This window comes from Pelophylax lessonae, assembly GCF_965119305.1.
Source record: "Pelophylax lessonae genome assembly, chromosome: 7".
In the NCBI taxonomy this organism is placed as follows: Eukaryota; Metazoa; Chordata; class Amphibia; order Anura; family Ranidae; genus Pelophylax; species Pelophylax lessonae.
In genome coordinates, this window is record NC_138774.1 from 223,948,636 (window position 1) to 223,963,417 (window position 14,782).

Sequence of the window (14,782 nt, forward strand, 5' to 3'; positions counted from 1 at the left end):
TCGCACACGCACCCCCGGCAGTTCACACTGCCATATGCGATACGCTGGGGGTGTCAATGTAATCTTAACGACACCCCCAGTTTGATCGCATATCGCAGTGCGATCGTGCAGTTCGCACAGGATGGGATCGCACAAGTGTGAACCGCTGTGCGATCCGATCCTGATGCGGCTGCAAAAATGCCTCCTGTGCGTGTTTGCTTCGGGTGCGATGCGAATTTAGCCATACAAACTGTATGGCTAAACTCGCACCGCACAGCTGATCGCATGTAATGTCGGAGCAGTGCGCTCCGACATTACATGCGAACCCGGCACTCGCACAAATGTGAACCGGGGCTAAAAAGGTACTAAAGTCATTAGATTAGAATAAAATACTCTGGAACCCTCTTAAGGATTTTATTGCCATCTCTGACACTGTACAGATTTTAAACAGAGCAGCCCAAATCCTTCTCTTCTCGAGGCTCCCGCCCCCTGCCAAATGCCCCCATAGCAAGCTGTTTGCTATGGGGGCACTCTGGCATTCAGGCTTCTGAGCCCTAAACTTTGTGTCCATTATAACACAGAACGGTGCTCAAACCTGCCCCCACTTCGTCCTCACTGGCTGCGATTGACAGCGAGAGCCAATGAGGAGGGAGAGAGCCTGGAGAGCAGCTGATCTCATGCACATTGCTGGATCAAGATTGGGTTCAGGTATGTATTCAGGGAGGGGGTCTGGGGAAAAGCTGTGAACAGGTTAAAAAAAAAATAGCCTTTGGCCTTTAGAACCACTTTGATGCTATTTGTGTGCACTGCAGATATTCTCACTTTTTGCCCACTGAAACAACTGCAAAAGAGGAGATCACTCGGATTGTGATACAGAAAGAAATACAATTTTGAGCTAGAAATACTTAGGACAGGGTTCAGTGGCTTCAGGGGGAATAAGAGCATAAACATACGGAAAGTGCTAGATCAGCAGCAGGTAGAACAGAAGGATTAATGGCTGTTGGAGAGTAGATGTTGGATGGGGAGGGTACTATCCCTTACTTAAGGGGGATTAGCGGCAGTAGCGCAATTGAGAAAGGACAATCCTTTTAATACCAAAAAATTCTCAACATGATAGTAAAGGGTTTTCATTAGTGTAAAACCATCAGCACCATGTTACCTGCTGTAACCTCCTTCTGTTGTATTTTCCATCTGCTTCTGTTGGGACACAGAGTAGACTTTGTTTTGGACATGCACATAGCCATCCTGGTTCCAAGCTGACACCGGCTCAGCGGGTTGTTGCCTGCGCTCTGAGGGCACAGTAGACTGGCAGTCATCAGGCTGGCAGCTTCCACCCACAGATTCTTGCTGAATCAAATGTTTCATCACACCTAACAAGACCAGAAGTTTAAGCATTAAAGGCAATGTATAAGAGTGTGAGTATGTTTGAGTGTGTGTGCAAGAAAGTACGGGAGAGCGAGGGGGGGGGGGGGGGAGAGCGAGGGGGGGGCGAGAGAGAGAGAGCGGGGGAGAGAGAGAGAGAGAGAGAGAGAAAGCGGAAGCGAGAGCACGAGAGCGAGAGAGAGAGAGAGAGAGAGAAAGCGGAAGCGAGAGCACGAGAGCGAGAGAGAAAGCGGAAGCGAGAGCACGAGAGAGAGAGAGAAAGCGGAAGCGAGAGCACGAGAGAGAGAGAGAAAGCGGAAGAGAGAGCACGAGAGAGAGAGCAGAAGCGAGAGCACGAGAGAGAGAGAGAGAGAGAGAGCGGAAGCGAGAGCACGAGAGAGAGAGAGCGGAAGCGAGAGCACGAGAGAGAGAGAGCGGAAGCGAGAGCACGAGAGAGAGAGAGAGCGGAAGCGAGAGCACGAGAGAGAGAGAGAGAGCGGAAGCGAGAGCACGAGAGAGAGAGAGAGAGAGCGGAAGCGAGAGCACGAGAGAGAGAGAGAGAGAGGAAGCGAGAGCACGAGAGAGAGAGAGAGAGAGAGAGAGAGAGAGAGAGAGAGAGAGAGGAAGCGAGAGCACGAGAGAGAGAGAGAGAGAGAGAGGAAGCGAGAGCACGAGAGAGAGAGAGAGAGAGAGAGGAAGCGAGAGCACGAGAGAGAGAGAGAGAGAGAGAGAGAGGAAGCGAGAGCACGAGAGAGAGAGAGAGAGAGAGAGAGAGAGGAAGCGAGAGCACGAGAGAGAGAGAGAGAGGAAGCGAGAGCACGAGAGAGAGAGAGAGAGAGAGAGAGGAAGCGAGAGCACGAGAGAGAGAGAGAGAGGAAGCGAGAGCACGAGAGAGAGAGAGAGAGCGGAAGCACGAGAGAGAGAGAGAGAGAGCGGAAGCACGAGAGAGAGAGAGAGAGAGAGGAAGCGAGAGCACGAGAGAGAGAGAGAGCGGAAGCAAGAGCACGAGAGAGAGAGAGAGCGGAAGCGAGAGCACGAGAGAGAGCGGAAGCGAGAGCACGAGAGAGAGAGCGGAAGCACGAAAGAGAGAGCGCGCGAGAGAGCGAATTAAAATATATATATATATATATATATATATATATATATATATATATATATATATATATATATATATATATATTAAAACCCTTGTGCTCTGTAAATCCTAGGTCATGGTGGGTGCATCAAAAATGTAATGATTTCTAGGAATAAATTTAGAGTAACTTCGCTTTTGTTGTTGCAAGGATTTTAACAAACTTTTGTGCAGATTCCTACCTTCTATTACTAAAAAGTAGTAGTTTGTGTCCATGTGCAAAGTGAATGTGAATGACATTTCTCCAGGTTGCTATATTGCATTTTAAAAAAAATTACAGCAATGAAAATTGAAAAAGTACATTTTTATTAATAAATATGAATTCTGTCGCAACTGTATGCGCTATATTTTTTATTTGCTACTTTCTTCCCCACCGAAAAGTGGTTTTACCCTTTAAAATATAGAGAAATCAAACATCAGTTTTACAAAGACGCAGGTTCTCTGTTCTGTTGGCAATTTTTTCAAAATTTTTTGCACACGTTAAAAATCTGCATTTTTTGCTAGAAATTACTGTTCTCCCCCAAAAAGTATATATTTTCTGAAAGCAGAGACCCTGCAGAATAAATACGAGATCCAACTTTTTTTTACGTCGCACAATATTTGCACAGTTATTTACCAAAAGCATATTTTGAGGAAAAATACACTAAAATGTATTTTTGTGCAAATATTACACCCATTTTATTTTTTTATGTAAAAGATGGGGTTGCATTGAATACCAAACACATCAAGTCTTAAAATTGGACACATCTGTGGAATCGCAAAAAACGATGGTACTTAAAATTTTCCATACCCAACACGTGTAAAGCTCTTTGTTAATGAATCTGCCTGTTTGTGTCCGTTTCAGATCCTTTTACTATTTAGCTCACACCTGCGGAGCCCTAGATTTATGCAGGCGAAAAACACAAGGTGCAGGTAGGAAGGTTTATAATGCCTTTTAGTGTTAATTATCAAAATAAGCAATATATTTAATAACCTTCAATGCATGCTCCTGGGCACAGGTTGCAGGAATATCAACCTGCTCCTGACATGTCAGGAAAGACTAGAGTTGAGCAGGCAGAAGAGTGTTGCAGGCAACTGCTATATCATGTCAATGGCTAGGATAGTTTAAAGTGGAACTTTAGTCAGAAAATTAAGCCCTGCTAAACCACTTCAGGCTGTCCCCTTTTGCAGGTGTAGCTAGGGAAACCTTTTAAAAAATAAGAGCGTATACGGTTTAAAATCGAGCAATACACTGCCTCACACCCTGCTCTGCTTATGCTCAGTTGCTCTCCATTTTTGAGAACTGTGCCAAAAATGTAGAGGCCGATCTGCTGACAGCATTAAGATTTACTGCTGGCTCGGGGGCTCTGGGCATCAGCAAAATGACAGCCTCCAGCAAGAAGAAACAGAACAGGAAAAGGCTACTTACAGCACAAACTAAATTTGGCAGCATACTTTAATAATGTGGAATGTATGTTCCTTGCTAAAGAAAATGGTTTATCAAGTTGTTATAGGTAAAATTCCACTTTAAACCTGTCAATCCCTTCATAAACATCTGCCAGTAGTGAATTCAAATATTTATTATTGTTAGATCTATTTGTATCTGGAACACCAGAGGGCAGCAGAGCGCAAATGTGTGCTTTCCAAGTCACTATATCCTAGTTACCAACCTGGTGGATGAAGAGAAGAGGGATAGAAGTCCACAGCAGCACGACCCTGTGTCATTCGAGGGTCCATATAGGAAGGCATCATCATCCAGCGAGGGTCAAAACCCAACATCTGCGGGTGGTGGGAGTAGAAGGTGCGTGGCGTGTTGGAATGGGTAGAAGCCACATATGCTGCCTGCTGCTGCCATTGCTGCATCTTGTATAACTGCTCCTGAAAACAGGCAAGATTGCTAATATTAACACCAGCACATTGTTATGACAAAAAGAAAATTTGTAGCTAACAAAGCTGAAGCTTAGGTACGTTTATTTTTATGCCTATTTACATTGGTCCAGCTTGGTCCAATGTAAGTATGCATGTGACATTATCTGGCTGATCACTGTGGAAGCTGGAAATCACCATAGTAGGCACTGCTATTACAGTAAGTGCCGCTAGCTTTTGGTTCCCTTGTCAAGCAACTGTGTGGCTACTTAAGGAATGCAGGTGGTCACTCATTTAGTAGCATGGATACCATTCAGAGAACATTTCGCATTTTCTCCCTGAATGTAAAGTGTTCTTCGATTAGACGTGGTGGAGAAATGGGGCAGTGATGTTACAATCTGCACCTTGTTCAAGCAGAGTATGCTTCATATTCATTGAGAAAATGAAAAGTGCTCCCTGAATGGCACTTGTGCCAATGCAAGTGACCTTCTGTGTTCACTAAGCAGCCTTGCTCGGCATAGGGATCGCTGTGGTAGTAGTGTTTACTACATTTATTTCAAGCTTCCACATGGATCAGCCACATATGGAATATGCATACTTGCATTGGTCCAAGCTGAATCAAAATTAACCGTGCAAATTAAGCCATAACGAGACTTCAGCTTAAAGCACATATTGCTGAAGCTGAGAACATGGTACATAGGCACCGATTTGTTTCAGTTTAAAAGGTTTATGTATAGGACATTTAAACCTTTTGTCTTTAACATTTTGCCTAATATGCTCTGCAAAATTTACATATGCATATTACCATAAAGGCACTAGGAGGTTAAAATATATATGTGTGTATTTGTGCGTGCGCGTGTAAAGTTTAAAGGCCAAATCTTTTTTTTTCGTTTTGGAAAGAGTGGAGAATGGAGATGGATTAGAACCTGTCATTTTTTATTGCCGTTTGTGCCCCCGTTAAGGAGATTTGCCCTCTCTAGTTAATCACCGGCATTGAAAGTGAAAGTAAAAAAAAATCCCAAATTTTGGATTGTCACCAAAAAAGTAGAAGGGAAATATTCCAATGGGGATACTAGTTCTGGTGATTGGGGGGTCCCCAGGGGATTCCCTTACTTTGCAGGGAATTCACTTTCTGTTTTGGCTATGGGACAGGAAGCAAGAAATCTCCCCAATGGGGCACAGATGATGAAGAAAAACCCAAAGGGGTTGTAACCCTCCCTTACTGTATCCAAAATGTAATCACAAGTTTTGCCTATAGTTCTACTGAGCTGGCCATAGACATTTTCTGTTTTTTCAGCCATCAATTGATGTTACTTAGACATCATCTTACTTAAGACAAAAAGTGGGTTAAATAAATTCCTATTCATTTTTACTTCCAGTATTGATATTTTAACATGCAAAGAGGAGAGGGCACGCATCACCTATCATTTCAAAAAAAGACTTGAAAAGGCCAGTATGTAGTTTTCAGTGCTGACACAGTTAGCAGTATGGAGGCACATACTGAGAACTTATTCCTATGGGTTAACCATACACAGTAAGCTCACAGAAGTGAGTACATCCCTCATTTTTGTAAATATTTTATTATATCTTTTCATGTGACAACACTGAAGAAATGACACTTTGCTACAATGTAAAGTAGTGAGTGTACAACTTGTATAACAGTGTAAATGTACTGTCCCCTCAAAATAACTCAACACACAGCCATTAAATGTCTAAACCGCTGGCCCTAAAAGTGAGTACACCCCCCTAAATTAAAATGTCCAACTTGAACCCAAAATGTCAATATTTTGTGTGGCCACCATTATTTTCCAGCACTGCCTTAACCCTTTTGGGCATGGAGTACAGCAGAGCTTCACAGGTTGCCACTGGAATCCTCTTCCACTCCTCCATGACGGAGCTGGTGGATGTTGGAGACCTTGCGCTCTTCCACCTTCCATTTGAGGATGCCCCACAGTAGCTCAATAGGGTTTAGGTCTGGAGACATGCTTGGCCAGTCCATCACCTCTACCCTCAGCTTCTTTAGCAAGGCCATGGTCATCTTGGAGGTGTGTTTGGGGTCGTTCTCATGTTGGAATGCTGCCCTGCGGCCCAGTCTCTGAAAGGAGGGGATCATTCTCTGCTTCACTATGTCACAGTACATGTTGGCATTCATGGTTCCCTCAATGATTTGTAGTTCCCCAGTGCTGGCAGCACTCATGCAGCCCTAGACCATGACACTCCTACCACCATGCTTGACTGTAGGCAAGACACATTTGTCTTTGTACTCCTCACCTGGTTGCCGCCACCCACGCTTGACACAATCTGAACCAAATACATTTTTCTTGGTCTCATCAGACCACAGGACATGGTTCCAGTAATCCATGTCCTTAGTCTGCTTGTCTTCAGCAAACTGTTTGCGGGCTTTCTTGTGCATCTTTATCGAATGCAGGTCCCTCATTTAGTAGAATTGATACCATTCAGAGAACATTTCACATTTTCTATATGAATGTAAAGTGTTCTTTGATTAGACATGGTGGAGGAATGGGACACCACTTCTCTCACTTATGGCATCAATGGGGCACTATTCTTCCCACTTCCCCCAATTTGTCGGGTTATACTGGAGGATTGGACACTGGCAACGCCTCAATAGACTCTGTGAAAAGGATTTTATAGTCAGTAAAAAAAAAAAAAAAATCCTATTGGCTAAAAGGAAACGACTGACTCACAAAAAATAAAAAAAAATGCAAAAAGAAACTGGGTACTGTCTACAGCTAAAAGCTGCCTAAAATATTGTATGCCTGAAGCTGGCATCAGATGAAGTCTGAAAGTTCATCTTGTAAAGGTCAGCCTAAACGGCATTTACAGATATAACGTGTGCCTTGGCGGGAAAGGGAAGAACCCCATTCTCAAGACCATAATCTTAAACAAGGGTCTGTCTAAGCCACTGTGAAATGTGTGGAATGGACTACATCCAGGCAATAGAAAAGATCTTCTGATGAACTAGCGCTAGACAGACAGTATAACGATGTTCTGGCTGAAGTGAAAGGTAAAGACTACTATAGTTTGGAAGGAAGTTCTAGGCCTCAAATCAACCTTGTCCTTGAGCAAGACCTGAAAGGGTTCTTTACAGTTCGCCAGTGGCCGGTTCGAAAGATTAGCTTGCAGAGGTGATGGCAAAAAGAACGCAACTTCCACGCGAGTGGAAAGCAGGCGTAAAAAAAAAAAAAAAAAACCCGGTCCACATAAAACAATGGAAAATAGTAACACTTACTTAACAGACCTAATAGTTTTGGAGCACCTGGTGCTTCGGTCACACAGCCTACTCACAAAGGGAGTCTTAAGAGACTGGATCACACCAGAGGATGTGCCATGGCTCTGCACCCAGAAAATGCTTAATTATAACAGTACACTGAGGACTGTAAAACAGAACAGTACGGAACCCAGTGACCTAAAGACATTCCAGGCTAGAGCAACAATCTTCCAATTCAACAGAGTTCAGGTAAAGCCCTAAAACTATTGCTAAGGACATGCTGATCCAGGTAGCAGCATAAATAGACCAGCAGAAGCAGTGTGTAACGAAATGTTGAAGAAAAGGAAAGAAGGAAAAAAGTCTAGTAAAAGCAGAACATTTTTTCCTTAGCTACCTTGTCCAGGAGACAACCAGAAGTTAATGGTAAACTCCCCCAAAGTGTGGGGAAATTTTACACCTGGAGCTATAGCAAGAGTGTATAAAGAAAGGTTTCCTCTTAAAGTGATGGTAAAAGTTTGTTTAAAAAAATAAAAAATAAACATGTTATACTTACCTGCTCTGTGCAAGGGTTTTGCACAGAGCAGCCCCGATCTTCCTCTTCTGGTGTGCCCTGGCATCTCTCCTGGATCCTCCATCGGGTGGCCGCACGGAAAGCCGCTTTCCATGGGGGCATCCGTGCGGGCGTGTTTACGAGTCCTGCTGCTGCGTCCATTGACACAGATAGAAGGACTCGGCCCTGCCCTCAGCTCCCATGTCACTGAATTTGATTAACAGCAGCAGGAGCCGCTGGGCTCGTGCTCATCGCTGGAACGAAAGGGTTCAGGTAAGAAAAAAAGGGGGCAGCTGAGGCAGAAAAGATTTTTCACCTGAATGCATAGAATGCATTCAGGTGAAAAACCATGAGATTTTACAACTCCTTTAAGCCCTGGTTCACATTGATGCTACTTTGAAACTTCACTTCACAAGTAGTAGGTAAGTGCAATCTCCGGTGCTAGGAATTTGCAGCCAACGGTCGTTAGAAAAACCCTTGATGGTGCGCAGAGCCAAACACAGATCTATACCTTGTTGTAGAAACTCCAGCAGGCGGGACACCGAAAAGGAACGGGAGAAACCCCCCCCCCCCCCCCCCCCAAGACTCACACTAAGTAATAACCCTCCAAACTCGATAAATCTTCCTGGAAGTAGATTTTCCAGCTCTCAACAGCTTAGGAATCCCCGAATCAGACAACCCTCTGTCCTTCAACACCTGCCTTTCAATAGCCACGCCGTTAAAGCCAGCAACCGTAAAGCAGGATGGAAGATCAGTCCTTGAGCTAACAGAGATGGTCTCTGAGAGGAAGTCTCCAAGGAGCGTCCACTACCAGCCTTACTAGGCCTGTGTGCCAAGACAGACGAGGCCAGTCTGGTGCCACCAGAATGACTGGAATCCGTTCTACCTAAATTCTCCGCAGCAGTCTCGGCAGAAGTTGTAGTGGAGGAAAAGTGTAAATTAGGTGATGCTGATCCCAAGGGGCCACCAGACTGTCAGAGGCGCTGGACAGAGGATCCCGAGACCTTGCCACAAACCTCTGAACCTTCCGGTTAAAACGAGAGGCCAACAGGTCCACATCGGGGGTTCCCCACCAGAGCCACAGTTGAAACACTAGTGGGTGAAGAGACCATTCGCCCCGCTGCGAAGCCTGCCGACTCTGAGCTAGTCCACCGGCCAAATTTCCACCCCTGGAGTGTGCACCGCAGAGGGCTGAAACATTGTTCTGCCTACCTTAGAATGCCGGCTATGTCCCGGGCTGCTAGGGCACTGCTTGTGCCTCCTTGATGATTGACATATGCCACAGCCGTGGCATTGTCCAATTGAACCCTTACTGGGCACCCCTGCAGACGATCCATCCACTCGGACAGGCAAAAGCCTGATCGCCCTAATCTCCAGGATGTTGAGTGGCAGACTGGACTACTCCTAAGCAGAGTCTGAGCCCAGAACACTGCCCCCACCCAGACAGACTGGCATCCATGGAAATCACTGTCCAATACAGGGGGAGAAAACTTCCCTTGCCCAAGCGCCGAGGAACAAAGCCACCAAATCAGAGATCCCTTCGCAACCTGGCTCAACTGAATCAGGTTGTCCAATGATTTTTCTCCCACTTGGCCAGAATCTCTTTCTGAAGAGGCCTGGTATGAAACTGAGCAAAAGGAACCGCCTCGAAGGTAAAGACAATCACACCCAGCACATGCATGCTAATCCTGAGAGATCAGATGATTGGACAACAGGAGCCGTATTGCCTCCTGCAACTTCAGGAGTTTCACTCGGGTTGCGGCTGATTCTAGAGTGAGACCCAGGTAGTCCAGTTTGGTGGACGGAGTCGGAGCTGATTTCTGGAAATTCAGCATCCAGCCGAACTCCTGCAGAGTTCGCACAGTAAAATCCAGATCGACCTCTAGAGCTGACAAAGACTCTGCCCACAGAAGGTCGTCGAGGTACCAAAGTACTGCAATCGCCTTCTGCCTGAGCAAGGCCAACACTTTTGTGAACACCGGCGGAGCGGAGGCAAGACCAAAAGGTAAAGTCACAAATTGAAAATGCTCCTCTCCTGATGCCCAACATAAATTGGGATATGACGGTAAGCTGCCTTGATATCGATAGATGCCAGAAAATCCCCTTGATGAAGGAATGCCACTACCGTGCTAATAGACTCCATCTGAAATTTCTGAACCCGCACAAAGCAGCTCAGAGCCTTGGAGGTCCAAGATCGAACAGACTTTTCCATCCTTTCCTGGGAACAGTAAACGGATTTGAATAAAATCCCTGAAAATGTTCCGACTCTGGAACCGGCTCAATCACTCATTGTGATAACAGATCCTGCACCACCCTGTAAAGATCTTGCAGAAGATCCGGGGACAGGCAAAAGTTGGAAGGGAAGAACCTTGCCGAGGCAAGGACTGAAACTAGATTTTGTAAGCAAACCGAATCAACTTGTGGACCCATTTGTCTTGAAGGAGCGAGGTCCACGGGTTCCGATAGAAACAAAGATGTCCCCCCCACCCCAGATACGGATTAGGGCGCCTCTTCAGGCAGAGGAGGGCTTGTCTGTGGGGCCAGTGGGACCCGCTTTTGACTTACCAACCCAAGGTCTCTTGGAGCCTCCCACGAAGGTACGGGTAGATCTCGATCCCTTGTCCTGCGAGCCTGCTGGACGAAAGGGCCGCTTATGAGCCGAGAAAAAAGGACCAGGCTGCTTTCTCTTAACCTGCAGAAGCAGAGTACTCGTACCTCCCCCGTAAGACCCTTAATGATCTCCTTCATTGAAGCACCGAACAAACTCTCTCCTGCAAAGGGAAGGTCAGTCAGCACCTTTTTGGAAGCCTGGTCAGAAAACCAGTACTTCAACCATATTATGCGGTGAAAGGTCACCGCAGTCACAGATACTCTGCAAGCCAAAGGGGCCACATCCAAGGATGCATTACAGATATACTGTAGCCCCTGTATCAACTGATCCGCCAGGTCAGGAGGATGACCACCCCCTCCAGATCCTGGCGAAGGAGCTTAGCCCATTCCGTTAAGGTCTGGGAAACCAAGGTGATAGCAAACACCAGCCTCAAATTAAACCCACCCCAGTGAAGAGATATTGGACCAGAGCCTCGGCTCTCTTGTCCACAGGGTCCTTAAAAGACAGGGAATCCTTCCCTGGAAGAAGCGTGGTCTTATTCAATCTGGAAACCTGAGAGTCCACCACTGGTGGAACCATCAGCTTCTTTAAAAGAGAATCCTCAAAAGGGATACCTCCTAACGAAACACTTAAGTATTGCAACCATGCGTTTCGGGGACCCTCACTGACTAGTGACAATCTAGTCAAAATAGGCAGGAAAGGGGAACATCTTAGTCACCTTGGATGGCCTACGGGTGCCAAATTGCACAGATGCAGTAGCAGCAGCTGTGTCCTCCAATTTTAAAGTTTCCCGCACTGATATAATCCATGCCTCCACAAGCGCCTTTTCATGCGTGGCCATAGTGGAAGAGGATTCATCCTCACTATCACAGGTGAGGGTGACCAGCACAGGGGAATCCCGCTAGTGGGGAAGAGAAACCATGAGGGAAGGAAGGGCACAGAAGGGGCCTACAAACCAGAGGAAGGGCCCGCGTCCACCCCAGTATTACCCCAGACGAGAGGGAGGGGGGGGGGACACTAGTACTCACCACACCTAGGAATCAAGCGGGCACCACTCCTGACAGTCCACGGTGCCATCTTGGAATGGGGGTGCAGCGGGCCAGAGGTATGCTGCAACTCTCGCCGTGACCATTAGCATGACCAGGGCTTTGCGTCCTCGCAAGGTGTTTCACTTGCCGGCCAGGCCCTGTCCAGTGGGGCTATGTCACGGCCAACCTAGCACGGAGCTAAGGTCGGGTCGCACTCGCTGGCCAGACTGGGAAGACCGTAAGGATCTAGGATAACCAGTGCTTTGCCCAGTCTGGCAGTTGACTGTAGTTCTCAGAGCAAAATAACTGATTGTAGTTCTCACAGGAACAGAAAATAATAAAAGAAAAAATTCCATTTAAAAAAGGAAAAAAACACCTGGACCGCAGATCCCAGAAGGGAACCAGGTCCTTACTCCTGACTAGGCATAAAAAACTGAAGTCCTGGAGCAGGAAGTGGGAGTATACCTCCTGGGACTGCCCCAGGGACGTACTCAAAAATATTTCCGCCTAGTCCTACTCCTGTGGAGAGAGCAGTAGAAGCCCAAGGGTCTAAGAAGATATGGAGCTTTCAGTGAAGGAAAGAGAAAAGGAATTTGTTTGACTTTCCTGTAAAATTCCTTTCCTGGGCTACATCAAACACCAGGGCAGAATTTTTAGACTATTGGGTTATACATTTGCCATCATCAGGTGGCACTGGCAAAAAGCAAATATTGACTCAGCCCTGCATATCCATACCCAATACCAGCTTTGCCTCAGTTTGTCAGCAAGAAAGTGCGAAAGTAGAGGGGATGGGGGGGGATTGACATCAGTGTCCTGTGATATACTCCAAAAAAGATTTTACAAGAAAGTTAAAAATCCCCTTTTCTTAATCATACGTCACAGGATAAAAGGATGTTGATTCTAATACCAGTGGGACTTGTAAAAGCAATCCCGCAAGAAGCTGGCATCAAACAGCAGCTAACAAGCCCACCATGAAACTTAAGAAATAAAAAAAATGAGGAACACAGTCAAGGCCCCACAGGGCCACTTGGAGGACCTTTATGAACAAGCACATGCATCATTCACCCGATACAAGTTGGCAAAATGTGTGTGGAAGACCAGGTGGCAGTTTTACAGACCTGGAAACTGCGGCATTAAGCTGAAACATCCACGAAGAATTGACACTTCTGGTGGAGTGAGCCTTTATAGGAAAAGGTGGGGGGGGGGGGGGGGGGGGGACCTTTTGCCCTCAGGTCGTACACCTGATTAATGATCTGCCCAATCCACTTAGCAACTGTGAATTGAGGCGCAGCCTGTCGCTTATGGAAGCCTTGAGGTGAAATAAATGGAGGGTCAGGCTGAGGAATCAAGGCTGTGGCTGCAAGATAAAATCTCACGGGCCTAATTACATCCAGGCAGTGGAGCGCCATCTCCTTAGGATGCTTAGGAGGAGCAAGACAAAAAAGGAGGGCAACACTATGTTCCGATTTAAACAAAATGCCAAAACCACCCAAGGAAGAAAGTTTAGAGGCCCCAAAACAACCTTGCTCTTGTAGAGAATAGAAAATAGTTCCATACAAAATAAGACTGCAAGTCAAGACACCCTTCTGATCGAAGTGACAGCCACTTGAAAGACACTTTTACAAAAGGAGCGAAATGTTGCAAACCGGTTCAAATCGTGTCCTCTGAAGACTAGAGAACACCAGGGTCAAGGTTCTAGAGAATCAAAAGGAAGCATACCTGTGGGTAAAATGTAAGCCATCCTTTGTAAAAAGCCTTTGACCAAGGAATTAAAAAGCTAGTCGTCTCTGAAAAAGCACTATCAAGGCAGAAACCTGACCCCTGATAGTGCTATGAGATGAGGGCTTTCATGCCCTTGGCAAGGTCGGAATCAACAAGTCTGAAAAATCCCTGTCTCTCAGGACAAAGCCAGTGAAAGTGAAGCAGGATGGAACACGGAATCTTGGGAAAGAAGCTCCAAATGATCTGGTAGGGCCCAGAAACAATCTTCTATGAGTATGAATAGGTCAAAGTACCACCCCCTCCTTGGCCAATTCAATGCCATGAGAACCACCAGTAAGCCTTCCCTCTCTATCCTCTGAAGTAGAGGAGGGAGTCAGAGGGGAAGAATGCTTAAATCAGCTTGAATGCCTTCCACATAGTGACTAGGCCATCCATACTAAATGCCCAAAAATCGCTGGACCTCGACATAACCCTGTCCGTTTTGTGGTGAAGTCAAGATGCCAATAGGTCCAAGTCTGATGCCCCCCACCAGAGACTGGGTGAATGAAACCTCTCTGGATGGAGGCACCACTCTCTGGGAAACAGCTATTGGTGGTTTAAGAAACCCACTTTCCAATTTTCCACACCTGGAATTTGCACTGTCGACAGGGCCAGAATGTGAAGTTCCATCTCAGTCAGAATAAACTCTACTACTCAGAGAATATGCCAACTCCTGGATCTGCTTTAATGATTTGTGTACAACATTGCTCTTACGATGTCAAGATTGGACCCTGACAGTACCCAGAATAGAAGGAGTACTGTCCTAAGAAGAGTAGCCTAAATTAACCTGCGCTCCATGATCTCCAGACTGGCATCTGTGCCTCATGCGACAAACATATACCTTGAACCAACAGACAGTTCAGGACACCTCCTCAGCCTGACAGGCTGGCATTTGCCTTGCACACCAGAGAGAAATCTCCTGCACAAGAGGCTGGATAGCCACCAATCTAAAACTAACTTGGTTTGGCTCTCAGGTCTGTCACACGTCAGGATGTTAGGTCAGGGCTGTGTCCACGACAAGGCCCAGATACTTAAGGCCGTGCAACATTTAAAGGGTTAACTTTTGGACACTGAGGACTCGGCCAAAATTCTGTAGGACTTGCACTGTCTGTTCCACATTAGCCTTGAGGCAACCTACAACTGCTCCTGTAAAAGCAGAAATACCCAAGAGTTTGAATCCACCAGCCAGCATTGGGGTCAGCACCTTCAAGAATACTTATAGCGCTGTGGCCAGGGCAAAACCACAAACTGGAAATGCTGTTCTCCAACTGTAAACGCTGATGAG

At 46.2% G+C, this 14,782-nt stretch overlaps 1 protein-coding gene across 1 annotated transcript in view; it reads right to left on the reverse strand.

Moving 5' to 3' along the window:
* The window catches only part of PRRC2B (proline rich coiled-coil 2B), a 327,590-nt gene that overhangs the window by 180,543 nt on the left and 132,265 nt on the right, over nt 1–14,782 (reverse strand). Inside the window, exons 13-14 of the mRNA XM_082264226.1 lie at nt 4,123–4,330; nt 1,139–1,349 (exon numbers count right to left, since the gene is read on the reverse strand). Coding sequence (XP_082120352.1) covers nt 1,139–1,349; nt 4,123–4,330 — 419 coding nt within the window. The remainder of the gene's footprint in view (nt 1–1,138; nt 1,350–4,122; nt 4,331–14,782) is intronic.